General features: G+C 40.5%; 3 protein-coding genes across 3 annotated transcripts; 2 read left to right on the top strand and 1 right to left on the bottom strand.

Annotated features, from left to right (window-relative positions):
• The first annotated feature begins 1,601 nt into the window (after positions 1 to 1,601).
• On the top strand, positions 1,602 to 5,673 carry LOC129601083 (uncharacterized). The gene is made up of 8 exons (XM_055499806.1): positions 1,602 to 1,950; positions 2,205 to 2,286; positions 3,110 to 3,131; positions 3,271 to 3,292; positions 3,680 to 3,753; positions 3,841 to 3,922; positions 3,990 to 4,183; positions 5,063 to 5,673. Exons 6-8 carry the CDS (start codon positions 3,916 to 3,918, stop codon positions 5,321 to 5,323), a joined length of 462 nt encoding a protein of 153 aa, XP_055355781.1. The 5' UTR covers positions 1,602 to 1,950; positions 2,205 to 2,286; positions 3,110 to 3,131; positions 3,271 to 3,292; positions 3,680 to 3,753; positions 3,841 to 3,915; the 3' UTR covers positions 5,324 to 5,673.
• A 1,195-nt stretch (positions 5,674 to 6,868) lies between these two features.
• On the top strand, positions 6,869 to 10,390 carry LOC129601090 (uncharacterized). The gene is made up of 8 exons (XM_055499813.1): positions 6,869 to 7,138; positions 7,601 to 7,682; positions 7,806 to 7,827; positions 7,919 to 7,940; positions 8,490 to 8,563; positions 8,811 to 8,893; positions 9,004 to 9,197; positions 10,117 to 10,390. The coding sequence occupies exons 1-8, from the start codon at positions 7,016 to 7,018 to the stop codon at positions 10,375 to 10,377; spliced, it is 861 nt and encodes a 286-aa protein (XP_055355788.1). The 5' UTR covers positions 6,869 to 7,015; the 3' UTR covers positions 10,378 to 10,390.
• A 446-nt stretch (positions 10,391 to 10,836) lies between these two features.
• On the bottom strand, positions 10,837 to 26,282 carry LOC129601079 (serine/threonine-protein kinase MARK2-like). The gene is given in 9 exon segments (XM_055499796.1): positions 10,837 to 11,662; positions 12,432 to 13,066; positions 13,178 to 13,837; positions 14,653 to 14,950; positions 15,568 to 15,896; positions 15,961 to 16,009; positions 24,349 to 24,455; positions 24,458 to 24,813; positions 25,797 to 26,282. Coding segments are annotated over 8 exon segments (2,712 nt in total). The 5' UTR covers positions 24,780 to 24,813; positions 25,797 to 26,282; the 3' UTR covers positions 10,837 to 11,350.
• Between the last annotated feature and the right edge of the window lie 737 nt (positions 26,283 to 27,019).

The raw sequence follows: 27,019 nt of genomic DNA, 5'->3' as shown, positions 1-27,019 counted from the left end.
AATTTGCTGCTGAATGCCGCATGCTACGTATTTAATGATTTGATGATAAGTTGTTAAAAGCGTTTCTATTCGTAAAACATTGGTTTTTGAGTATTAAACGCGTAACGAATTGAATTTTCATTGTTAATGGCATCGCCGCTGTGCTTTAAAACAAGCTCGCTGCTATATACCCGAATAAATATATTTTACATCGATTACTCATATCGAAATCGGTCATTTTAGTAGAAATCTAAGGGTTAATACATGGCCTCTAATATCTACATTGGATTCAAAAGCTACCAATAAACTACAAAGGACATTCCAAAAATAATTTTCCCTATTTTGTATCTCCCGGCATTAACGCATTCACCTAATATCATCCATATCGTTACAAACGTCCTTCATTAGCAAAATGTATAAAGAAATTATTTTGTTTAATTACAATCAAATGGGGAAGAAATGCCAAAAAAAACACCACAGGGTTTTCAAAGTTTTTCACGTGAATTTCCCGGACAGTTTTTGCTATTTTTCGCAATCTTTCTGCTCATTTTCCTTGATGCATAAAATATACTTAGATTAAGAATTCTTTTCTCTTACAAAATAAAGTTCTGCACAAAATGTCCTATTCAAACCACTTTTCTAGAAAAATAAGAACGGCTTGGGACTAGGTGTCAAAATCAGAAAGCATCGCAGCATCCAGACGGTAAAAAACAGAAAATTTCATGAAAAAATTTGCTGTTGTCGGTGGAATGCAAACTTTCTTGGTATCTTAGATGCGCACGACTGGCCATAAAATGTGCTTTTTATCGATGGGAAGCATCATGAATTTATGAAAGCGAAACGGCTGGAATAAGGGAGTTTCGGTGTCTTATGAAAAAAAAATGTTTACTTTTAATCCTGAGCTTTTCAAAATGTTCTGCCATCGCAGTAATATCAAGTACTAAATTTCCAGTTGACGCTTTAATTTTTTTGTTGAAAACATTGCCTGGTCAGAAGTGGCAATAAAAAGAATAATTTTCCAAAAAGGTGCTGAAAAAAGTGCAAAAGCAGCATTCACCATTCCGTTTTTCGTTTGGCAAGTTCTTCTTCGATTCTTTTGATTCTTATTTCTTTAGATGGTTTACATAATGGTTTATCCAGCAAGAATTATACCATTTGTGTATAACCTAAAATCGCAGGGAGACAGAATAGGGAAAATTATTTTTGGAATCTCCTTTGTATATCACATTTCTGACGAGGGGTAGTGTATAATACAATACTTGTACAGAACAATACTCGTAAAAAAATATTACAAAGCTACAAAAAAACAATTACTTAAACGGTGGCACGTACGTATCTACACATACTGGTGCAGTTTATTTTTTGTGAGTGCACAAAAAAACAGAAGAAACCGCTTCGCCTTGCACTGTATGAAAACTGCCTAGAAAAAAACTGTATAAAGCACAAAAGATACTAGACGCGCACGTTCCGGGAAATTTTTGATCGTTGATCGGATGTGAGATGCTCAACTACTGTAAAAGCATGAAATTCGCCCGGAAGGAAAAGAAGACGCAAATTCTTCAAAACTTCCGGCACAGTGGAAAAATAAATTACCGGTTTTTCGGACGGAGGTGTGACCGGGCTTGAAGAATCAAACACGCTTGCTGCAACGTGTAAATCTATGCACACCATGCAGGCAGTTTTGATTTACATATATGTAGCATACATAGCTGTTTTATAGTCAATTAACTTTCCATTCTTCTTCTGCATCGGACGTTGCAACGTCACTTGCGCTACAGGAAAATTTACATAAATTTACTTTCATATTCTACGTTTATATGTGCTCGTAATTTGTTGTTAATGGCGGAATTGATCGTCTTTGTCAAACCAGGGGAGCCGAAATTCGATATATCTGTTGTAATTTTTGCCTTCTTACTTTCATCTGTGCTGTGCACTAACCGATATTATGGATCTTATTTGCTCTTTGGAACCGTGAGTATCCTAATAAATTGCCGGACATAGTGATATATATTTTGCTGTACAATGCGTTGAAAATATGGTGCAAGCGCTGTTACTACAGTATTTAGAATTATTATTATCTTAAAAATCTGCAGTGATACGAATCATAACGTGATTTCGTTATTCCATCGATCCTAATTCGTCTTAAGTATATCGCAGCAGCTGATTCCGTTTTATATGCACTATGTGGTTTTTGGCTAGCCTAAAACCGATGCATTTGTGCTAAGGGTGATGATATTCTGGAAACGGTACATATGCACGGAGGAACAACATCGCCGATACATAAATGGAATCTGGAATGCCTAGACGGTAAGTGGGAATCCGTTTTTGGAGGTTTAGTACTGCTGTATCCTGCAAAGATAACTTTGTAATCTATAATTTTGCAAAATATCATTGTGTACGTTGTCACACCCGTGCTGAACAAGAATTTGGAAGTTTGGAATCATGCACTTGCTTTTACCAGCAGACTATAGTATGTACATTTATTTGCTCAGAGTTTAGTAAGCAACTCAAGGCTAAAAAACGAAACTTTTCAAACTGACTATAAAAGCTGTAAAGCGGTTTGGAGTTAACTAACATAAAGGCAGAATATTTTATACCAAAATACCCATGGATTTAGCACCTATTTCTTTGCTCTGTTGCCTGAAGGTTTAAAATTTCTCCTAACTACATTTACAAGACCTAACTACAAATTTAGAATTTCTGCTAAATTGTTTCTAAGTATTTAAATAACGCTACCAGAATTAACTAGATATGTCGTTCAGGAGGATGCTTTAATCAGTTTAAATATTAAACTGTTGCACTGTCTCTGAAAAAATGAAAAAATAGAGAAAATGGCTGTGTAAGAGACGCCTGACTTTACAATTCAAGTTCATGCAAAAATCTAATGCATGTGCTACGATAAAGAGACACTATGTTAGTTTGCGCTAATTGTTGTCGTCGGCATTATACGTGAATCAACAAAATCACCGAATAATTGTTATTTTGTTACCTGTCTGCACGATCATTGACCAATCATATAGGTATATGCCGGCACGGCTGCGGCGGTTTTTGGGAAGTCGATAAACTACTGAAGCTTCTAAAACAAGAAAAACAACATAAGGTTACAATACCAAAGAACTTGTTTTTATAGGAGAAGCGATGATTGGTGTGCGGTAAGTCATAAAAGCACTACCATGCACATTATTTGTAGCTAACATAGTTAAGTAATTCTTAAATTATTTTTTATATCCCTGTACTTGTTAGCATATGCGCAGTATCTCATCATGATTTATTATTTAAATTTTATTGCAGCGACACTGCCGATGATTTTCAGGTAATTACTCACACTCCGTTTGGGTGACAATATCATTGATATTGTTATTAATTTATTATTATCATCATTAGCAATACTGTTATCGTTCTACAGTAGCCAAAAACACCATCAACGGAGGTATTTTACCGTTGCTATTAACTTTTTTATTAATTTCAAAATTTGATACTTGTTTTGTTTCATTTTATGAAATAAAAAGATTGTCGTACTTCATGTAAAAGCACTGTATTCCTGTAGGAAAGTTGCTGTTCATACGCTTAAAATCGGTTTTTATGCCTGATCTGGTGCAACTGTCTGGTTTACCAAAAAAACTATTGTCAGAAGTTGGATGATTGGTTTTTACAAAAATACGTATTTACAGCAAAATATCTAGTTCTGGTACCATTGCAGAGAATACAAGGATTCTGGTGCAAGTATATGTTCCCGTATAAACCTCCGTCCTCCGAATACCCGTACTATGCTGGGTAGGCTGGGAAAATTTATTTAATTACCCTTTGACTTTAACTTGAGATTGGTTGGTCGCCTGCTAACAAACAATTTTCTAACTGCAGGTGTTACGTCAGAAACTTTACGACGCATGACTTCTGCTACGACCCCGCGATGCTCTCACTTCGCCCAACACCTTCATGACAGGTACAGCGAGTGACCTTTAGCCTTAACCTTTCCTAATGTACCATCACAGCAATGCGTATTACTGCAGCGTACTGGGATAATGAGTTTCTCATGCAAGTCTGGCGCATCACCACCGACTACGTGCAGCTGTTCAAATGCTGCGCCACACCGGTTAACTATTACATCGACTATATGTCCTGCTACTACAAAATGACGCATGACCAGTACTGGGAGTACTACGATCACGCTATTTTCCTGGTATTTTGCGACACAGGATACGTGGTAAGGTGTATTAAGAGGGAGCGGATTCCCGAATGTACATAAAGGTCCCAGGGAACATGTATAATATATGTACCTGTCCTGGTGACCTTTATGTACATTCGGGCATCGGCACTAACAGTAGCCCTGAAAGTATGTTCTCTGTATGTGCAAGTATCTACGTACTGTATCGTACATGTAATACACAAAGGGCAGTCAAAAACTGAGACAAGCACTCCCTTTATGTGCCGCCTGTCGGCTGGAAGCATGGGGCTTATATATACCGCGCTGTATTTAATCCATATGCTCTGCCGCAATGTCATACACCAGCCGGGCGAGGCAACATATACTGGGATTGCTCCTCTGTCGTTGATATGAGTACTGACCGACTACCGAGCCTAGAACAGCAAGCATTTCAGCTGGACTCTGACAGCGCTGTTCTCTTTGTACAAACTGGAGGTGGTCACCGCTGCCTTTACTGCTCTAGCCATCCCACAGCTCACCTAAAACATGGAGTACATAATACGTATTACGTAATACGTAATACGTATTATGTATTCTATATCACACAACAGCGAGGGTACCACTGGCATGAAAAAATATGTTAAGCTGAGTGATGGGAGTACAGGAAGCGGGTTATACCTGCCGGGCGATGGTGAGTCAATCGCAAGTGCACGGTTGTGCGAATCACGTGCCCACCTCACATGGCAGACACGACGTGTGCACGTGTAACACTCATTCTACTGTGTGACTGATGACAGTCCTTTTGACGCCCGGAAGATCGATCCCGATGACGAACCCGGGTATCGATCGGCTACTTCCAAAAAGCGCTAATGTTTCCCGTCGTGTGCTCCAATTAGACCAACGTTACCAGCAGGTGTGGTCAGGTTGTCGTCATTGCAGATGACCGGCATCGGGAAGAAGCACAATCCCTACACCACGGACATCCACGTCGATTGGATCCAGTGCTGTCGGGTGGGATTCGGGGCGGGCCGGCTGCCTGTGGGGCATCTGGCCGAAGGACTGCATGATTACGGGAAAGGCTACTCCTCGGCGGCGGCGGCATACGGCAACGCCACGTCGCGATCATCCGAGAACCACCTGGAAAGCATACAGAACCGTAAATCACTACCTGATCCAGGATTACATTTGTCAAAGTTGTGAGATAAGTTCTGGATGCCGGTGCGACGGCAGATCACATATAAAGGGTCGTGCGCATTTGTGAGTCAAATCCAGTGTGTTCTTGGTGGTGGCAGTTGTGTGCTACAAATGCGACAATGGTAATAAGATTTTCCCTTAATCCTAAATCCTAACGTACGATGCGTACGTTGGCTGTCGGCGGAAAAAGGCGCGGCAAAATGTCTTAGAAACGCAGCGTCAGCAAATTCAGCAAAATGTTATTGCTAATTACGCTTATTTATCGCTGATTTATTTAGGACCTTTGCGTCCACATTGCCGGTAATTCGTGATCAAAACACATGGGCTATTTTTTGCTAGTCGAGCGCGAGTCAATAAATCCCTCAACTAAACTGATTGGATTTCATTTTTACTGATGCTCTATTGATCACAGATAAAATTTTTGAAAAATAGTGGCGTAGTAGCGCTATATTTTGTAGTTTTTCTTTCTGGATAGGCGATAATGCACATAGTGGCCATACAATGTTTTTCGTTCAATGCTATCAAATCTGCAACGTAATGCGAAACATAGTTCCTGAAGAAATTATGCAGATTCCTGAAGAAATTATAGTTACCTGAATAAATTATACAGTAATAATACGGATTATTATTCTGTACTGGACAAAATGGCAGGCATTTCGATGTAAAACCTTTTTTGGCAGTCCTCGGCAAATAGCCATCAGCAGATCGACAGAGAGTGCAACACCATGCAAAACATGAAGTATTATCAAATAAGTTTTGTTGATATACCTTTTGACTGTAAAACGTAATAAATTATTGTATGATAGACATTATTACCTTGTTTTACCTACTAGCTTGTAAAATTATCAAAAATATTTGGACATTGTTAATATAACACGCACAATTAATTCTTCTCGACACGCTAATCGAGCTAACAAGTTAACTGACTCCAGTTACAGAGTAGGCTTACCTTGCCGACAGAAAGCGTAATTGCCTTTATACTGGCAGTATGTACAGTACACTTGTGCAGTTTCACCCGATTAATAAAAACGAGGAAAAAAACGGGATGAAACTCAGGACGGTATACGTGCTAGCGCCATCCCACGTTCCGGTGCATGATTATGATATACGTAGTGCACACGATTGTAATCGAACAGCGGCTGATGACTACAATACATGACGATTTACGTCCATGCTGTTGGCGGATCATTTGGCGGCTAAGAGTTGTTTGATCTCGGCGCAGTTGTGCCGGCATCCGGAGGTCACCATCCGTCAAGCCTGCTCGTTATGAGGCATATTTTAAAAAAATTAACGTTCTTCTTTGCACAGTTTTACGTTGCCAAAATCGGTCTGAATCATCGTGCCGGCACTTGAAAAATGGCCGGTAGATTGGATAAACCGCGCCAATGGAAGATGCCGCGTAAAAATAAGTGTATACACAGCAGCGCCGCGAGGAAGACGAGACTCTGTACTACCGCTTGACCTCCGCGCATGTGGCATGTTGATATTGTACTCGCGCATTAAACAAAAATCTGCACCATCACTGTGGCTACCGCATCAACTTATCGCAATCAGCCATCGATTTTTTTCTTCACCACAAATGCCAATTATCATTCGATATGGCGTAATAATTCCGCATAAATTTGTTAGTGTATTGTTCGGCAATTTGTTGTCACTTTTGGTGTAGAAAATTGGACTATAAGTTTACATGTTTTATCTATGGCTGGAGCGTTATCGGTGGATGTCTTTCGCGCTACAACTATTTTTATTGCGATATGTTGTTTGGCGGCGAGGGTGTTTTGCACCAACAGATATTATGGATCATATTTAACGTTTGGCACGGTGAGTTGTAGTTTTCACTGACCACAGCTTGATGCTTTTGATGCTTGATGCTTGATCAGTTGCCTTTCCTGTAACGGTTGTACTTTAGTATGCTTGTAATCACAACCCTGCCAATCATGGCATAATTGAGATTAACGCCTTCCAAAATCACCAAGAAAAAGGTTTTGTCAAAATTTTCTAAAATTCATTGACAAAAAACCGTAATATGATGTGGATTAGTAACCACCAAATTAAAAAAAAGCGTGAGCGGTTAAAGTGTGATAATTGCGGCGATCGTTATACATGTAGTTACTGGTACAGTGTAATATATATGAGTATATGAACAAAGTTTTTGTACTTCTCCGGTTTGTAAGCTTTTAACTTTACCTAGCATTGCTAAAATTAAAATTTTAAAATAACTTCATTTAACTTTAAAAGATCTGTATGGCTTTCCTGTGATTCTGTATTAAGTGTTATAATTAGGGCGATGACATTATCGAAACGTATCATATGCACGGTGGAACCACATCACCCATTCACAAATGGAATATCGAATGTCTGGACGGTAAGAGTGGTCCGGCTGTTTTTTTAAGCATTGCTTGTTCACTCTATTTCTGAAAAAAAAAATTTATTTCCTAGAAATACAGATGCCTCCGATCTTTTCACGCTTTTTTACTTGTTTTTATAGGAGAAGCGGTAATCGGCATTCGGTAAGAGCAACATGAAACATTTTACTGCAAACCACAACAGCATTTTAGTAAAGGAGTTTGTATAACATATAACGAAAGAACTGAATTGCAGGGACACTGCAGATGATTTTCAGGTGAGTACGCATTCCCTGATAGTGAATGGAACACATTCCGTTATTTAATCTGAAAAGCCTACTTTTCGATAGAAATTAAGACTGTATTTAAAACAGCTCAATATGGATTAAGTTTTTCGCACTTTTTTTCCGATATGTTTATCCCGGGTCTGTTTGTGATTGGCATTTGGCAGCATCCAGAGGAATTAAATACATTACATACATACAGTACGGTATTTGGCCAAGTTGGATTTAGCCAATACTTAACCGGCTACATTGGCGGTTAAGTATTGTCTAAATACCGGTGCCACAGCACTGATATATACAATTTTGTACATCAATTATTTCTTATAATGTTATATGGCATATGCAAAGTTTTGAACTGCCGTAAATTATATCTGAATGTGCAACAACGTGCGTAGACGTTCATACTCGTATCTGTATACTATCTGGCATGGTTTTAATACACGTATTTTACATCGATCGTTTATATTTTCAACGCCGCTGCAACTACGACTTATTTACCTTGCACCGTATGTTGACCGGAAATTTTTATGGTTTCTTATCCAGAGAATACAAGGACTTTGGTGTAAATTCATGTTCCCGTATAAACCGCCGTCATCCGATTATCCTTACTATCCCGGGTAAGATACAAAATTAATAATTATGACAGCATCAGTATATCATTTAACAACGCTTTGCGGATATATATTTACTGAGTAATTTGGGTTGGCATTTTTCATCGTTATAGGAAAACACCCATAATTATAGGAGCAACAGAACGTTATCTTTATAGAAATAAGATTGATTTTTTTTATTATAATAATATTTTATATATTATTATTCTTTATAATGCTGTGTATATAACGGTACAATGGTGTTACTGCGCAGGTGCTACGTGAGAAACTTTACTACGCATGATTTCTGCTACGATCCACGTGACGCCCTGACGTCACCCAACAGCTTCATGACAGGTGCACACGAGAACCGTCAATAATGTCATTTTAATCCGGCTTTGCGGCTATATGGAAAAGATTCTGTACACGTACGTGTAAGTACATCCAGGGTCATGTTTTTCGCTTAGGTTTATGGGATAACGACTTCCAGTTCCAAGTCTGGCGCATCACCACCGACTACGTGCAGCTGTTTAAATGCTGCGCCACACCGGCCAATTATTACATCGACTACATGTCGTGCTACTACAAAATGACACATGACCAGTACTGGGAATATTATGACCATGTCCTCTTCCTCATGTTCTGCGATACGGGCTACGTGGTACGTTCATAAAATCGGCTAAGTATACTTGTACACTAATGCATTACTGCTACTGTCACACAGATAACTAGTTATGAACATATCTGTACATACGATACATCGTACATCGTACGGTGTTTATGCGCTTGAAACGCCTTATTTATTTATACTGCAGATTTATTGTTTTTAGGTTTAATAATATTGTTAAGAAATATGATGCAGTTATATTCTTGTTATTCATATTTCAAAGCCTCTCGTTATATTTATTTTGTGTTTTTATATTTGCGGTAACTTTACCGTACATGAGCCTGTTCAGAATTTAACACGTAACTACACAGCTTCCACATATTGCGCGAGCTGTTGGCCACTACACTACAATGTTCATAATGACGGATTTAACATCCTAAAGTCTAGAGATTAGTTTCTCAATAATTAAATACGTATTTTTTTAACACCTCCAATTTTACTTGTATATCATTATTTAGCCCAAATGCATATAACGCGCAGAACTTGTGGCGCGGCGCGCCGGAGTGGGCAGTTTGGCGTATCCCGTGAAGTTATTTTTCGCTATACCGTTATCTATATTTATTTCTGTTCCTCATCCGGACGAGCTTGTGTAACTGTCATCTGTATATCTGTAGGTACCGATATGGACTTTCCAGTACCATTAATATGCACTTGCTCATTCTAATAATATTAACTGGCGCTTTCATTTAATATCTGCTCTAAGCTGCGGTATATAACAATTATTTTTTCAAGATTTTCGAAAAATAATTGTGAAAGTGTGAATTTTATTTTATCTACCTTTAGACAATTCTATCAGTTGTACTTATTTGTATTTATTTATCGATTGTTTTGTACCTTCATATTGTATACAATTTTATTGCATCTTCTTTTAGAGTGCGTTTTTGTATTTATTCCTATGCGTGTGATGGAATAGGTGACCGGACTGGGTAAAAAGCATAATCCCTACACCACGGACATCCATCTGGACTGGATCCAGTGTTGCCGGGTGGGTTTCGGACCGGGACGCTTCCCGGTGGGACAACTGGCCGAGGGTTTGCATAGCTACGGCAATGGATCCGCGGCAGCCGGCTACGGCACGAACCCTACCTACCGCTCACTGAATGCGAACGCCCACAATCTACCAAATTTCAAATCTCTGCTCAACAACCCGAAACTGGCACTATCCAAGCTATAACGTTTATAGACACTACCGGTATTTCTGTGGTTTAAGTTGTTCTTGTTGCAATTATATTTTTAAAAAATGGTTGAAAGTTCGAGAGGGTATCATAAAACGCCTATGGAGTCCAAAAATTAATTCGTTGAAAAGCATTGGACCCTAAATTCGTCAGTATCCTTAGCTACTATAATTTGTATTCGAGTCGGATACAGTATTATAAGCGCTTATGCATCCCGCGCCTGCGTTTGACAACTGCCACCGTACTACGTTTCCACACCAACTTCGTTAACGGTATGAGCGAAAATACATGAAAAAAATTTAACACGTTTATTAAATTAATTTCACAAATTTAATTTAAAAAAATTAAATATATGATTTTTAAATTAAAACAAATTCCCGATCAGTGCGCTATTATTTTGCTATCCTAATGGAAAATGGTAAGAATCGCAGCGGATAATTCCGAGTTTCCGACGAATGCACAATAACATGTTATTATTCATTGCGACACAATAAACCTGCGCGCGCGCGCGACACAGAGAAAGAGAGACACGAATAGCATCCAGGTCAAAAATTATTACAAATAATTCTTATAATATATATAAATATCCATTGATCAAAAGTGAAACGCCTATTTCGTCCCGCCAAGAAAAACACACTATAAAACCATCCTGCATCCGTCAACACATGATCCATTCGCAGCGCCAGCAGTAAGATAATGAAGACACGCAAGAAGAACAAGAAAAAAAAATATTAAACCAAAAACCTGTAACATCAGCTCAAAATCAAAAAAAAAGAAAAAAACCTCATCACACAGGAGACCGTCCGTCCCGCCCCGCCTGTATAAACACCGCCCCTTCCCCACCCGGAGCCGGTCAGCACGAACCCTCCAGAAGAAAAAACACCAAAATAACACACACATCGCCGGTAATTTTCCGCAATTTTCCAGTATCAAGGCACAAATCGGCGATTTTCCGGGTATTTTTTCTTCCATTTATAATTTGAGTTCATTGGTGATCTTGGAGGCGATGTTCTTGAAGCCGAGATACGTGCCGGAGATGCGCTTGAAGCGCACCCCGTTGAGCTGCAGCCGGGGGAGTTTACATACCTCCATCTCCCACTGGACGAGGGATTCCGTGTTGGGATCGCCGTGGACGCACATTAACAAGAATTTCTCCTTCTGCTCATAATCGCAGTTGTTCATATCCAGCACCTTCTTGATCTCCCGCATCATATCCTCCGGATTCATCGCTGATGTGGTCTTCATGTTCCAGGTGAAGCGCAGGGAGCGCGGCTTGGAGGATACCTGCAAACCATCACGTCAACAAGCTGGAAAAATTCCGTGAAATTTTTCTACAATTTTTCCACTACAACCTCCCCACTTTGTCAAATAAGTGTATCGGGAAAAAAATTCTGTATGTCAATCATTAAACGGCAAATTTTGAAGAAACGAGATCAATGCCGGCAAAAATTTTTGTAAATTTCCTAAAATTATTTCAGCATGAAGCTAAACGGTAATTTTTTTCCGAGAATAACAGTAAAACTATTCAAATTTCCATTTTTTATCTGCTCAACATTTGCAGGACGAATCCCGGAAATCAGTTTGTTTTGTAACTGCTTCCCTTCTTTTATCCTACCGACAAAACCCTATAAAGAGCTGGCCATGAAATTATTTTTAAAAAAAAGCTGTTTCAATCATTTGTAATTATCTCAAGTACTACTTCGACAATGTCATACAACAGAAACCATGTTAAAATGCCTTAATCATCAGAGCCATTGGCACGCACTACGCTCTTCCACCCGTCATCACTCTTGTCAGCGATTAATCAAAATATGTAAATGCAGAACAAAAATCAGTACGCTACACAAACACCGATTTTCACAACAGCCAGACCTTTTCAAACTGCTTTGAATCCAATAAAAACAACAACTTTCTAAATCAGTAAATTAATGACTCTCCCTAATAAACCAAAGAAAATATATTAATTTTTAAACAACATATTAAAAGAGGCTGACATATCAATAAATTAGGAAAAAAACAACCAAACGTACGCATGACCAGCGCTTGACCGTACCTGATCGGGCGACTGATCGGACAGCGGGAAGGTGGGGAACGCGCCCACCCCGGCGGCACTATCACTCCGTTCCCGCTCTTTCCCCGCCTCCCGTCCACCTCCTCCACCACTCATCCCGCCGTCGCGCTCCCGCGCCGAATGCAGACTCAGATCGCCCATCATCTGCGTCGGGCTCTGCGGGACACTGGGCAGATTACTGGAATGCACACTGCCGCGCTGCTTACTGAACTTGGACGATAATTTACTGAGGAACGACGCCCGGCCTTCTTGTTGGACGGCCTCCCGCGGCACCCCGTGGTGCATGGTCGGCGATTCGGAGCCGGCGGGACGGCGCTGCGGCACCCCGTGCACCGTCTTCCGCCCGGTGGCGCCGCGCTGGAAGTTGTGGGCCGGCGCGGACGCCGGCGTGGGGTTCTTGGCCGTGGAGGTCATGGTGAGGTTGGGCGTCCCCGGCGCGGCGCTAGCGGCGACCGCTCCGGCGGTGGAGGAGCGCGCGGCGAACACATCCATGGGGACGTCCTTGGGGTGCATGGAAATGGACTTGGTGGCCGTGACGAAGGGCTTGGCGGAGGATTCCGGCTGGTACTTGGGGAGGATGGAGCCGCGGTCCTTCACCACCGATCCGGTGGTGGTTTCTACAGAAAAAAACCGCGAAATTTTATAAAAATGTAGAAAAATCGAAGAATTAGGGTTAGGAATAGCAAGCGGCGTACTACGGTCAGTCATGCTCGGGATCTGGCTCGCACCTGTGCCTGTCCGCAGGCTGGGTCCGCTGGGGGTCTTTCGGACACTCCCGGCCTTCGCTACCGTGGACGCGCCGGTCTTGGTGCCCTCTCCGTACACCGGCAGCAGATGCCCGGGCACCTTCTCCGTGGGGGAGCTGGGCGTCGGCACGCCCTTCCCCGGCGTCGTCCCGTTGAAGTTCTTGACGCTGGCCCGCGGACTGGCCGTGTCCTCCACGCCGCTGGTGGTGCTGGAGCTGCGGGAGGTCCCGGTGGGCGGGGCCGGCGTCCCTCCGGCGCCGGTGATGGTCTGTGTCAGGCGGCGCGTGCCGTTGGTGGCCGGCGCCTGGTTGGTGTCGCCACTGGGCCGTCGCGGGGTGGGGATGGCGGAGGTGACCGAGGAGGCGGCCCGCGTGACGCCGGACCGGGTGGTGGAGCCGCCCGAGGAGGCGGATCCGCCGCCCGTGACGCTGCTGATGGACTGCGGGGTGGTGTCGTTGCGCTGCAGGGACGCTGAGGTCTTGCCGCCCGGCTCCGGCTCCTCGGAGGGGCGTTTCATGCGGAAGAGGAGGAGATAGATGGCGAACACGTCGTCGTATTTCATCTCCCGTAGGGAATCCTCGATCTCCCGACGACTGTAGCCCATCTGGTTCAGTTTGGCGATTCGCTCCGGGTCACATAGATCTGAAATTAAAATAAAAAATTTTTCCAATAAATTTATTATTACTAAATTAGCAGTAAATAAATTAAATTTAAATTATAACTTTGCTACGAATTCAAAAATCATAATACACCAATTTTTTGTAAATTCAAAAACATCTTTATTAAATTTATAACATTCTGTCACTTCTAATTTTAAATTATTATTTTTTTCATTCCAAATATATTTGAATTTGGTAAGTAATCACATCGGAAATAAAGGTAACACCTAAAATTATTTAACCTCAAATCAAGATCACAGGGAAAAGATATTCACAAGTGCAGTATTCCAGTTTCAACTTTTATTTACTTTAGTACAGTAATCGTTTTTTCAAATATTAATGTTACTAAATTATCAGTCAGGAACGAGTAAATACTGACCAGTAAGTTCAGAAAGGAATTAATATGTTTGTTAAAGCATCGGCTAGACTGAGGAAACAATACGAATACACAGTGTATGGAAAATGTAGTGGATTGGCACTCCCCAGGAGCGTTCGGCAGTTCGAAACTTCAACAGCGGAATGCAAGTACAAAATTACCGACTGCGATTAAGAACTCTGTTTAAATTAAGAATCAACATTTTTTCACACTTGCTTGTGCCTCTTAATTAATTTTTGTTTTCATAATTTTCTAAATATGTATACTGCCTACTCCTTCCAGTTATTAAGTAATGCTGGTAAACTTGTTCGGCTCGGCAAAAATTAGAATCTGATAAAAAAGAAGCGCGGAACATTTACAACACAGGATTCTGCTGTACATATTCTTATTAACGGTCTAATTAATGGGAAATGTGCTCGTACCGGTTTCCGGTTCCACGTAGGGCTTCAGCTCATCATCCTCGTAGCCGATGTTCATCCAGCGATCCTTCATAATGGTCTCCAGGGTGGAGCGTTTGCCGGGATTCAGGACGAGGAATTTCCGCAGAAGATTCTCACAGTCCGTGCTCATGTAGAAGGGAATCCGGTATTTGCCACGCAGCACGCGCTCCCGCAGTTCCTTCAGATTCTGCCCGTCGAACGGCAGCGAGCCGCTGACTAATGTGTACAGAATCACCCCCAGACTCCACACATCCACTTCCGGTCCGTCGTATTTTTTACCCTGTAGCATTAACAAACAAATTTAAGTTCGTCGTCAATGCAACAAAAGAAAGGATGCTAAACAGTGCAGACAGATACAAGAAAAAAGAAAAAAGAAAAGAAAACGGCAAGAAAAAAATTTTCTGACTCAGCAAATGAGCAACGGTAAGTTGGTAACCCATAGATTAATACTGAAGTACCCGTAAGTACTAATTTTCACAGATTTAAATGGCTACGTCCCCTTATGGAGCACTGCCACTACACTACACTCTCCCACGGAATCATTTCAAATGCAGATATATTAGACAACATTTCCAAGAATAGACAAAATTTCGAAGAAATACGGGTAAGATAATAATTAATATTTCATTTAAATACTGATAATAATAATCCCTATATAAATTAAAAAAACTGCAAAGTAAGAAAATCACAACCGAAACAATTACACTGAACAGAAAAGCTTTCTAGATTTTCCACAGTGATGACGCATTTCCCCAGTGAATAAAATCGGTAAAATATCGAAAGCATAATGAAAAATTGCGTGAAAACCGCAAACAACCGGCTAGTAAAATAATGACAAATTCCGCTAAAACTCCAGATGAAGAACTTTCCAATGACAGGAAACACTCTGCAGCGTACCTGAAAGAGTTCGGGTGCCGCGTAGGGCGGACTGCCGCAGAAGGTGTCCAGCTTATTCCCCGGGCAGAATTCATTGCTGAACCCGAAATCGGCAATCTTAATATTCATCTCCTTATCCAGTAATAAATTTTCAGCCTTCAGATCCCGGTGGATGATCCGCTTCTGATGGCAGTACTGCACGGCGCTGACGATCTGGCGGAATTTGGCGCGCGCCTCCTTCTCCTTCATGCGGCCGTGCGCCACCAAGTAGTCGAACACTTCCCCGCCGCTGGCGTACTCCATCACTAAATACAGGGTCTTCTCCGTGTCGATCACTTGGAACAGTTTCACTGTACACACAAATTTCACAGATAAAACATCTTTCTTTCATTAATTCCATCCTTTATTACATACCGATGTTGGGATGATCCAGCATCTTCATGATCCGCACTTCCCTGAATAACTACAAAAAAAGATTACAACGATCATTCACCAGTTTCTATCTCGCTTGAACTTGACTGAACTGTGTGTTTGAACTTGACTGCAGTATTTAAATTGCAATATTTTTTTTCACTTCAGTGATTAATTTTCAAATGCTAATGTTACCAAATTATCAGTCAGGAACGAGTAAAAACTAACCAGTGAGTTCGGACGAAATCACTTGTTTTTATAGAGCAGAATGAATGGAGCAATACAAATATGAAATATATGAAAAACGTAGCGGAATGGCACGCTCTAGGTGTGCTTGATTGGAGTTTGTACAGCAGAACGCGTGTTTAAAATTACCGACTGCGGCAAAGTAAAGAACGAATAAGCATTATTTTCACACTTGCATGTGCCCCGTAATTTTTATTTTCATAATTCCCGAAATACGTAACTGCTTGCTCCTTCACCATTATTAACGCTATTCGGAACTCGTCGGCTGCCGTGTAGCCGTAAAATCCCACTGCAAATGCATCCATCGGATGATCCCGAAAATTCCCTAATAACACTAAAACCCAACGAAGCACACTGTCATCTCCCTGAGCAATCTCCTCCCGAACAATGTAACCCAACACAACACCAGACACCGAGTCTGTTATTCTGCCGGGGACGTAATGCGATTAGCGCGGGAAAATGTGCCATAATCGCATTACACTGTCTCCGTCCCCGTGAGTGGCACTGTGCTCTTAAACAACAACAGCACACGGGCCCGCGCTACATCGCTGACGTCGTGCCCAGCACAATCACCACTTCCGCCGGAAGATATCCATCAAAAGATAAACAGACTTTTCAACTGTCTCCATAATGCCCATCCATTACACGCATAATCCGCGCTACACAGCCCTCCAACAACTGTCATTTCCCACTGGCTGACGTAACCGTCGTATATATGTATCAGTATATGCGTTTATCATGAACTGACTAATCGAGATGGCATCAACTGCCATTTTCCCCTATCATTATTACGTAAACAAAAGACCGAAAATTTGTCAGCCGAAAAAATTCCTCCTGAAAATGTATTCAGCTACAAATAAATTTACTCTATTCACGATAAAAAATTAACTAAAAACCTTAAATAATTTTAAAAAGCAGTAAATAAAATCACTACCACAACGCATTGCCGGTTATTTTCTTAATTTCAGGATTTCTGTCAACTGATTTTGTCTTTCAAAATTTTCTCTTCAATTTTTTTTAAGGATTTCCGGTAAAGTACTGCATTTTTCACCGCGAAATTTCTGTTGTCCGACATCAACAAAAGAGCGGTAGACGTCATTTAAAAATTATCCAATGGACTTTTGAAGTTTCTGAAAAATCGTTTCGGTCAAAAATTCAATTTTCTCAGACAGTTTTTATTTTCCTTTCCCATAGATTTCTTGAGCCGTTGTTTTAGATTTTGGGCTATAATTTGGCTACAATTTCAATAAAAAATTTTACAGCTTCTCGCAAAAATCCGGGCTTCAGAGCGAAACAAGCGTCTCGCGTTTCATCCGCGACATATATTCAATCGATACTTCTTTTTAACGCCGACCGACTCAGGGTGTGCCGGGCTTGTCTTTTCCAGCTCGGGAGCAGCTCTCCTCGTCCGAGACAGTGGCTGCTCAGTCTGTTCTTGTTGATAGTGATTGTAGCTGACAATCCATCCAGCCAAAGCACTTGGCTTTCGATGGATGGCCAAACACACTCGCTTCCTGCGCATTCCCCACCCGGCAGCCAGCAGCTGACTGCACACACAGGACGGGATAGATCTTCCCTGTCAGACATGCGCAAGGCAATTTCCTCTCGGCACTCTCCCTTCACCCCACCACAATACAAACATATAAACACACTTTCAATGCCCCATTCTGAGGCATTCTCCCTCCAACCATCACATAATTCATCCGTCTAATTTATTCGCGGACAAAGCATTCTACCACTCACGGAAGGAAACGTTCATCATGCGCGATGGTGTAAGGGTGAAGAAAAAATCATCACCGGCGTAGTGCAGTGGCAAAAAGTAAAGGTTTCCCGCTGTGACTAAATTACATTCACGCCATTTATTTCAGAGACTTCATATTCAACTACAAAGCTAAATGCTACAATTTCGAAGCAAAAAATTTTTGAATCTTGAATAATTTTTTACCGACTGCCACTATAAACTGCGCACTCAAAACGCAACCAAGTTTATAGACAAATTACCTACGTCTGCGGAAACGCTACGAGTAGCATTCCAAATTTTTAAAAATTAATTATTTGTAATATCTCTCGACACAAAGCGTTTTTGGTTATCAAATTTTCAACATGATAAAATCGACAAAAGTTCTAATCGCAGTTCGGCGAAAAAGGTCGTTGAACGCCGTGCAATTACATCATAATTCCAAATGCAGATAAAATCATAAAATCTAGTCTAGCAACAAAATCTAGCATCAAATATTTTCCTAATTTTAATAAAATTCCAGCGAATTTTAGAATACCCTGGAAAAATTACAACACTACAGATATTAGAGGAAAAATTCCAGATTTACAAAACAAACAAACATGTTCGGATGAAGAATGTTGTGGGTGGGTGGGTTCTTCTGGGAAAACCTGGTGCTCCCCATTAGCCAAGGTGGAGTCAATGGAGCATGGATTGCAACCGGCTGGGCCGCGCTGTCTCGCTGACTGCGCCGAATGTTTTTACGACGGAGCAATCCGAAAATGCCGTCGGCCACAGCCGAGCGAGCTCTAGCGATAAGTGACAGATATAGCCAGTACTTTCGACCCCATCAAGCAAATGAGTAATAACTCTGTAGACCCAATGTAAATTACACCTCTTGCGTCCTGCTTAGCCACTTTACAAATTAATCCACCCGGAACAAATCATCACTATGATTATTTTCTTCTTCACAGAAAGCATGCCTGCTCCCGGCGATCGCCCACGTCAAAAACCGACAAAACACGTCTAAACAACAACAAAATTACCGGAATAAACACAGCTTCTTATTTTCGTCACCATAAAAAACAGAGATTCCTGGAAAAATCCGAAAAAAATCAAACCGCATAATTTAGAAAAATTCTGAAAAACAATACGTCGTTTTGAAATCACAAAACTACACACTGTTCATTCAGGAATTTAAGCAATTATAGAAAATTATTACGTTTATGAAAACATTTTCAGCGAAACCCGAAAAACCGAAATTCAATTTTAAAACTACCGGAAAAACAAAAATTTTCTTAATCAATTCAAAAATAATTACAAGCACACAAAATTGTTCCCATGCAAAATTTTCACCAAAAAAAAATTAAAGGGCATAAGACAATTTCATAATTAACTTCAAAATTACTGAAAAAAATGAAATTTCGAAAGCAATCCAAAAAATTCCTGTTTAATTTGAAAAGTCCAAGCATCGAAAAAATTGTTCCTATGCCAAATATTCATCCAAAAATTCAGAGTAATTAAACGGTGTATTTATGAAGAGTCATGCCATAAGGTGGTAATAAATGCGCTAATAACTAATAAGGGAGTCAGTGGAGCATGCTCGCACCGGGCCGTTCCCAAACACCGCCAACTTGACAGCGGATAATACTGCTAAAAAACCAGTTCAAGATGCGGCCTGAGATGCACGTCGAACGGACAATAAAAACAGCACCTCCTTTCTTATACACACCGTCAAACTGCTTCAATCGCTTATTCACAGTCATGGCTGCCTTCAAAAGCCCCAAATCATGCTGACGCGCGCTCCAAGTGCCGGTAAATTCAGCACACGGTGCTTAACGCAACGTCTTCCTTCGGTTCTAATCAACCTGTTGAGAAACTGCATAATCACCTATTTTCCGATAATACGCGTCACAAGTGCTTAATTTTCATTCGCACGCCAATATCGATCCCCAAAGAAATTCCCTATTTGCATTGGTTAATCATAACAAACAATATGCATTTCTGAATTTCCCACTGTTTGTTCTTTGCAAAAATACATCACGCTTTCGTGCGCTTAAATTTTTTCATTATTCAAGATCGGTATCTCCGTAACATTTCAGCCTTCGGGGAAAAATTTTGCTCGACTTTTTGTTAATGTAAAATAATACTTCACAAAATCTCCTGTAAAAAGTCATCAATTCCGCTTCGTAGTAAACTTCTAATGTTTTCAAGCATTTTTCCTAATTCTAATTTTTCAGGATATATTTATTTTCATATTTTTCAGGATATTCAGCATATTTTTTTCGGACTATTTATTTTTGAAATTTTTATTTTTCAGGATTTTATTACAGTAGTATAATTGTGTTCAGAAACGTCGGCCATTTTTTATTTCTTGCTGCGTAAGTGAATTTATAAAAAAGGCAGCGTAAGTAAACTTCCCAGCCATATTTGTCCACTTAATAGCTCCGCTTTTTTTTGTCACGAAAATTAATTATTCCATTTATATCCGGGAGAGGAGAAAAGCATGCCAAACTACTTGACGACACCGCGAATTGCACTCCATCCAAATACATCCCCAAACCCACGCACACACCAACTTCTGAACTTGATATCACCGGCGAAAACGTTATGGCCCATCTTGGCCCGCGGCCAAACGCTACCATTTAAAACACGATAAATCAAATTAAGTCCACTGTACAAAACGGCCCCGTCTACACTAACAACACACAACCCAGTACACCAAAATCCAAATCAGGCCATCGAAAGCGTTTGCACTCTCTCCCGACAACATATGAAACAAACAGTCCCACATCGCTCCTCCACGAAAAGCCCCATTAGCTGTCTTTAATCAAACATAATCAGTTCGTGCAATCTCCGCACTTAAGAAAGAAACCGACGGCCACGAGAAAAATCGTGGCGCTTAAAGAAATCCTCTTTTAATCCTCAACCAACCGGATGACAAGAAAATTCAGAAAATAATTTTAAAAACAATGAAAAACATTTCCCAACCCGGTGAACAAATAGAAAAAAATTATCCACCAACAGAACCAACAAAAAATAAACTCTTCATAAAGATGCCCAATTTTCATTATTTAAATTGCCGATATTTTTGGTTTCACTTAAAGGTCGGAGTATTATAAAGGTTTTATAAATATTTTTTCCCGAATTTCTGGTTTCATGTTTTTATAAATGATATCAAATTTTATTTCCATTAAATTTATTTAGTTATATTAATAATATCATTTTTATCGTTATTTTCGTTTTTATTATTTTTATCATTTTTTTGTCATTATTTTCGTGGATTTTTACGCTAAAATAACTGCATATAAAAATCGAGGAAAACTCAAGGAAAAATAAGCAAGGAAAAATCTGGGAAAATCACAGCGAGTTTCGTAACAATTATTCTTTGTAAGTGTTCCCAGTAAAAGAGGTCAGTAAACTCAAACAATAAAGCCGCATAACCGGGGATCCAATTTCTCAAACGCCGAAAAACATTTCAATTATCCGACTGAATACGAAAATCACGAATAATGCGAAAACAATCCATCCCATCCCCTGCCTGAACAATCTCGCCCCGTACTGTGCCATTCAAATGTTGTCGCATCGTTCGATCAACAGCAAACAACACATGTCGGCGATGGACACATTTTTCCTCGTTTAACATTACGCTCAAAATGCCAATCGATAGGCAATGCCACTCTTGCGATCTGTCTCGGCTCAATCTTTCTCTCTCAAGTTCTCCAGTGTAATTCCCGATGTTTCCCTGAAATATATACGCAGTGTGCGCAAATCGCGCACTTCCACTCCTTCATTTTCTCATTTGCAATCCCAGTGAAGGGAAAAATCGCAACACGATCAACACCGGCAACGCGTGTTTAATTGGCACAACTTATACACGGGGGAAAATTGAGCTGTCTCTAATTAGAAACCATTAGAAAAAGGCCTCGACATCAAAGACGTTAAATTGTAAACCGGCAATTTTAAATTCCGGCTGTCTCACATTGCACATAAAACCGGCATCATGGAGCCGATAATTTAATAGGAAAAAACACGTGTACGAAAATAAAATCTGAACACAGTAATAAAGTTAAAAAACTGCCAAAAATAATACATAAAAATAACCTAATACTGTACATGGCAAACTTTCTGCCAATAAATACCAGAAAATAAAAATTAAAGAAACTGTTACAGAAATTTTCAAAATAATAAATACAGAAAATTTAATATAGAGAAAAATTTATTAAAAACAGAAAAGCAGAAAAAATCTAATAATCAACCAATAAAACAGTAAACAGAAAAAACGCTCCGATTGGTGTCAAATTTTAATTAGCTAATTTGACGCGCTTTACTGCAAACCCGGTTAATCAGGCGAAAATAAATGGTGTAATTATTCAAGCAACACCAATTATTTTTAATCAGCCCACAATTCCCGATTATTTTCTTGTGTCAATATTTTCCTAAAGCTTACACCAGAATTGAACGTCACAGAAACAACCACAAAAAAGTTATTTAACACACCGTTCATCCGGCGCCTAAGAAAACCCGTCAATATTGACAATAATGTGTACATCGCACTTTTTTCTGCTGGTAACAAAAGTCGTTTTGCGAAAAATCGATTTGTGTTGAGAATGGCGACTAGTGGAGACTGAACGACACACACACACACCGGTAACACCGGATAAGGTTGCAAATAAAATGAAATAATCAACGCAAGAAGGCAATGGAAGCGCACGTAGCCGCAAGGAACCTGATCGTTGAGCAAGAGGAAATAATCAGCAAACCAAACAGCCCCGACATGACACATATCAGCAGTGAGCAACAGCCCCAGACAACTTCACTCCTCAAGGACAATGCAAGACCATACACCACCGTTTACGCATCGTCCATGATACGTAACGGAACCATTGTGCTGTCTGTGTTTTTTTTTCTCAGGATGACGCTGAATATAACAATATTCGTCAATTCCCAACCCGGTCTGTATTGACATTCGCCAGATAAACGACGTAATCGTTGCGTAAATGTATGCTATCATTACAAACAGCGGTTGAAAGTCGCCGCCGTATCTTTACGGATCTTGCGTAATTTCTACTAGCAGCTAGAATGTCAGAACAGTTCGCAAATTATCAGATATTCAAATAATTATTTTTCTAGAAATTAAAATAAACAAAAAATCGCACTCAATAAAACCCCCGATAAAAAAACATTATTAGGGCACGCGAAAAATTTATTTCTGGTTTTACCCGATTAAAAGTATTTTTTATTACTTTTAAAAACAACTTAACTCTCCGTTTTTTAACGTCGATTTATTAACATGTTATTTATTTTTGTAGTTTTAACAAATTTTCCGATTTTTAATAAATTTTTTTTATACCAAAACTCATGAAATAAAAATTCGTTCTCCATAATTTATAAAAAAAATTACTACTTCTACTGTCTACAGTTCTACTTATTTTTAATGGGAATTTCAGTATAACAAAATCTCCACACAAATTGTAGAATGATCTGTGGTGAGTTTTCTCCACCCAGGGTACGGAGAAGCGAAAAAAAACAGCCCTGGTCAGCAGAAAACGACCAGCAAATCTCGTCAACACAGCAATTACTTCTCTGGTGGGGTTCCTTGCAGCGCACACAACTGGCTGACACCAGCAGCATCAACCAAATATATCAACTTTTGTCACCGCCACTGACACCAATCTGACGCATGGATGGAGCTCGGCGCTCTTGCCAAGCACAGTCTACAAGCAGCGCCTTGCCGTGCGCTAATGTTCTGTAATGCACACTGAGGCTCTGACCGATGCTCAACTCAACCACAACGCCCCCATACAGACGGAATAACTGGGTTCCTCGAACTAAACACAGAACTACACAGCAACACAACACACGCTAATAACAGTCCGCGATACATCGGCACGGTGCGTGTGCGCTTGTTGGCAGATAAAAAGAAAAGCTACCCCCAAATTTTTACGGGTGTTGAAATGTAAATGTGGCAAAACGAGACATTTTCCGAAAGATCAATGAACGCGTAAAACTGCAATCAAAAACTGCGGCAAAACGCATGAAAGCACAAATACACCAGTGTGTGATTTTCCCGACCGAACCAACGTTCTCACAACCGCCTCACGTAATCGCATTTTCAAACCACAAATTAAAAAAAACTGAACCCGAGAGCGTAAAAAAATCGTTTGAAATTTTCCCGAAAAAGATGATAAAAAAATTCCCCAAATTATCGGCAAAATTCATCTTAAATAAAATTTCACAACCAAAATTTCACAACCCAATTTTGAGAAATTTTTACCGAAAAAATAAACAAAATACCGAACAATATCAACCAAAAATTCCAACAATGCAAAAATTTCTAAATCACCAGCAATACATTTAAAAATAAATAAACATGATAAATTAAAAATAGCTAAAAATGGTTAATTTTAATGGTCGATTTTCCTTACCTTCTGGAGGCTTCCCGCATTTAACTGCGTCTTATCGATGATCTTAATGGCCACTTCCTGGCCGGTGGGGAGATGCTTGGCCAGTTTCACCTTGGCGAAGTTCCCTTGCCAATAGTCTTGACCAGCCGGTACTTCCCGATGGGCTGCTCCAGCTCCGTCCGCCGCGAGGGTATCCGCGATGAACTGACATCCGTGGAGCGGTGCGTCGGCGCTTTCTCCTTATCCCCCGACGCGGCCGCCGCACTACTGCGGGCCGAGGGGGTGGGCGCGGTGGGGGGCATGGGGGTGGTGGATGTCGGGGTGACGGCGGCGGAGGGGCTCGCCGAATCCGGTGTCTGGAGGTTCAGCAGATCGGCCAGGACGGGTACGGGGAATGTCTGGCCTTCGGGGACGGTTTGCAGCGCCGGAATACGCATGGATGCGGGCTGCATAACGCGCCGCTCACGTCACACACGCATGGGGATCCTGCCAATAGACAAAAGCAACCCCCCGGGGTGGTTACACGCGGCGGGGCTTATCGGACGGGCCAGTGTGCAACGCATTTACGGCGGACGGTGAAAAATGATAACGAGGATCGTTAAAAAATCCGTCGGGCAATTTTATTTGATAGTGACAAATGGGAGAATTATCGCGCGCCGTAGGAGCAGCGTATAGGCTGGCACAGCAGCGATAATGTAGAATAAGGGAAACCTGTTTTTTTTGAAAGCCTGGCTCATTGGAAAACACTTAACACTGGCAGCAAAAAAATTACTCACGACGCCACTGAGAGTGCGTCGTAAAGTGCTTTATGACGAAGATTTACAATAGATTAGAAATTCAAATGCGATGTTTATGGTGCCTCCCTTGAAAATTCAAGAAATGTCCGAGACGTCTTAATCGACCTTGCAAATGGGACGCAGAAGGTAATAAAATGTTATGTTTATCGAAGATCATAAAAAGGGAAACCGTAATCAGCTTAATTTGTCATATTCTAACAGCAGTAATTAACAATTTCAATTATTAACCAGATCACTGTTTGCTGGCTTTTCAAGTTTTCACTCAAAATTCCCGATTAAATTAATAAATCCATCAAATTCGGATTTGTGGTGGCTAATCAAACATTCGTTATAATTCAAAATAATTTTACTGATTTACATCATTCACTAGAAGTACTAATGTTAAATGGAAGGTTAGATAAAAACTACAAAATTAAATTTTAAAAATGAGATTCTAAATCTAAAAAATGCAAGTGAAAACTACTTAACAGTTAACACAGAAATTTTTACGATTTTTTTTACAAATTTCAAAAACCTTTAAGACTAATTTTCGTTTTACTTTAATCCTGGAACTGATTGTTGTAATAATATTAAGCGATAACTTAACTAAAGTACCACAATATTTTGAAATCGAAAAGCATCCTGTAATAGTTAATACGACCTTGTTCGTAAAGCTGCTGAATTAATTCCTACCTGCAATTTGTGGCTATTAAAATAATTAAATCCAAATATAACCACGATGTAATCCAGACCAGAAACAGATGACGCTCAAACAGGAGCTATAAAGATTACGCAATGATTCAGATATTCCCCTCAATATACTGTAGTCGGTGGTGTAAAATTAGATTATCCAAACACAGCCAGTCAGGACTAACGGAGCGTACAGTTCCATGCGTCGGCCCACAATGTCAACACGGAGGCGGATTGCAACAAGCCTCTCCTTATCGCTGCTGCTGATCCGGTGGGGGACGCCAAAATGTATCCGCCGTCGTGCTAAATGTGCCTGGTAAAACGATCACTCCTCCATAATTTCTTCAAGAAAAAACTGGGAAATGCAGTGTAGAATCAGGGTGAAAATATTGTAGCCAAACACCCGTCAAGAGCTCAAGGTTGACGGTGCAGCGTTGGTTGCAACATGTTAACGAAAGAGGAAAAGAGAAAAAAACGGTCTCTGTTGGCTCCGCGGCAGCGCACGTCTCGCCTATACGCAGTGAATGTATACGCTAGACGGGGTCGAGTCTGGGTCAGCATAGTCGAGTCACGGTGAGTCGATGAATCACCATTTCTGGAGTTAAACTGCCGCCCTGCCCGGCTGCGCTGGCGTTACCATCAGATTCGAATTATGCGACACAGGGAAACGTTTATCCGCGCACTCTTAATATAGCCAAGAGTTACTACAGATTATACGCTGATTTATGAAGGATTTCCCTGTACAGAGGCGTTTGGTAATCGCCTAAGCTGTCACTTCCGTCACGATTCCGAAGAAGGTTGTGGTTTTTGGATTTTCCATTCGAAGATTTTTTGCGCTGTTTTTGGTTTCCAATCAGATCTGAAATCAATCTCAGATTATGATGAAATCGACTGTGCGTCTTTGAGAATTCCTAGTTTTTTAAATTCCTAGTTTTTTTTAATTATTTATGAATTTGCGTTGAACGGTTTTGCTTACAGCCATATTAGACATGCGAGTTAAAAACGGATAATTCACATTTGGTGTGAGCAGGCTGAGCATCTCTGCTTCGGTTCGTTTCTTGGGTGGTTGCTTCCGAATTTTGTTATCCGTTTCATCGTGGTCTTGCCAAATTAACTCTTATACACGGTAATTTCACCCGTCAAGCTGTAGTATATTCAGTTGTTATAATTCTGTCTGAGCCAGCTCTTTCGACGATCTAAATTTGAGGTTCATAGGATTGGATTTT

This window comes from Paramacrobiotus metropolitanus, unplaced genomic scaffold (assembly GCF_019649055.1).
Source record: "Paramacrobiotus metropolitanus isolate TYO unplaced genomic scaffold, Prichtersi_v1.0 Parri_scaffold0000212, whole genome shotgun sequence".
In the NCBI taxonomy this organism is placed as follows: Eukaryota; Metazoa; Tardigrada; class Eutardigrada; order Parachela; family Macrobiotidae; genus Paramacrobiotus; species Paramacrobiotus metropolitanus.
This window is presented reverse-complemented; position numbering and strand designations above follow the sequence as displayed.

Excerpts from the sequence above, each read along its gene's own strand:
- LOC129601083 (XM_055499806.1), top strand. Across the intron at positions 4,184-5,062 it reads TTTGCGACACAGGATACGTG|ATGACCGGCATCGGGAAGAA; the intron begins GTAAGGTGTATT and ends TCGTCATTGCAG.
- LOC129601090 (XM_055499813.1), top strand. The coding sequence starts at position 7,016 with ATGGCTGGAGCGTTATCGGTGGATGTCTTTCGCGCTACAACTATTTTT. Across the intron at positions 8,564-8,810 it reads GATTATCCTTACTATCCCGG|GTGCTACGTGAGAAACTTTA; the intron begins GTAAGATACAAA and ends GTTACTGCGCAG. Across the intron at positions 9,198-10,116 it reads TCTGCGATACGGGCTACGTG|GTGACCGGACTGGGTAAAAA; the intron begins GTACGTTCATAA and ends GTGATGGAATAG.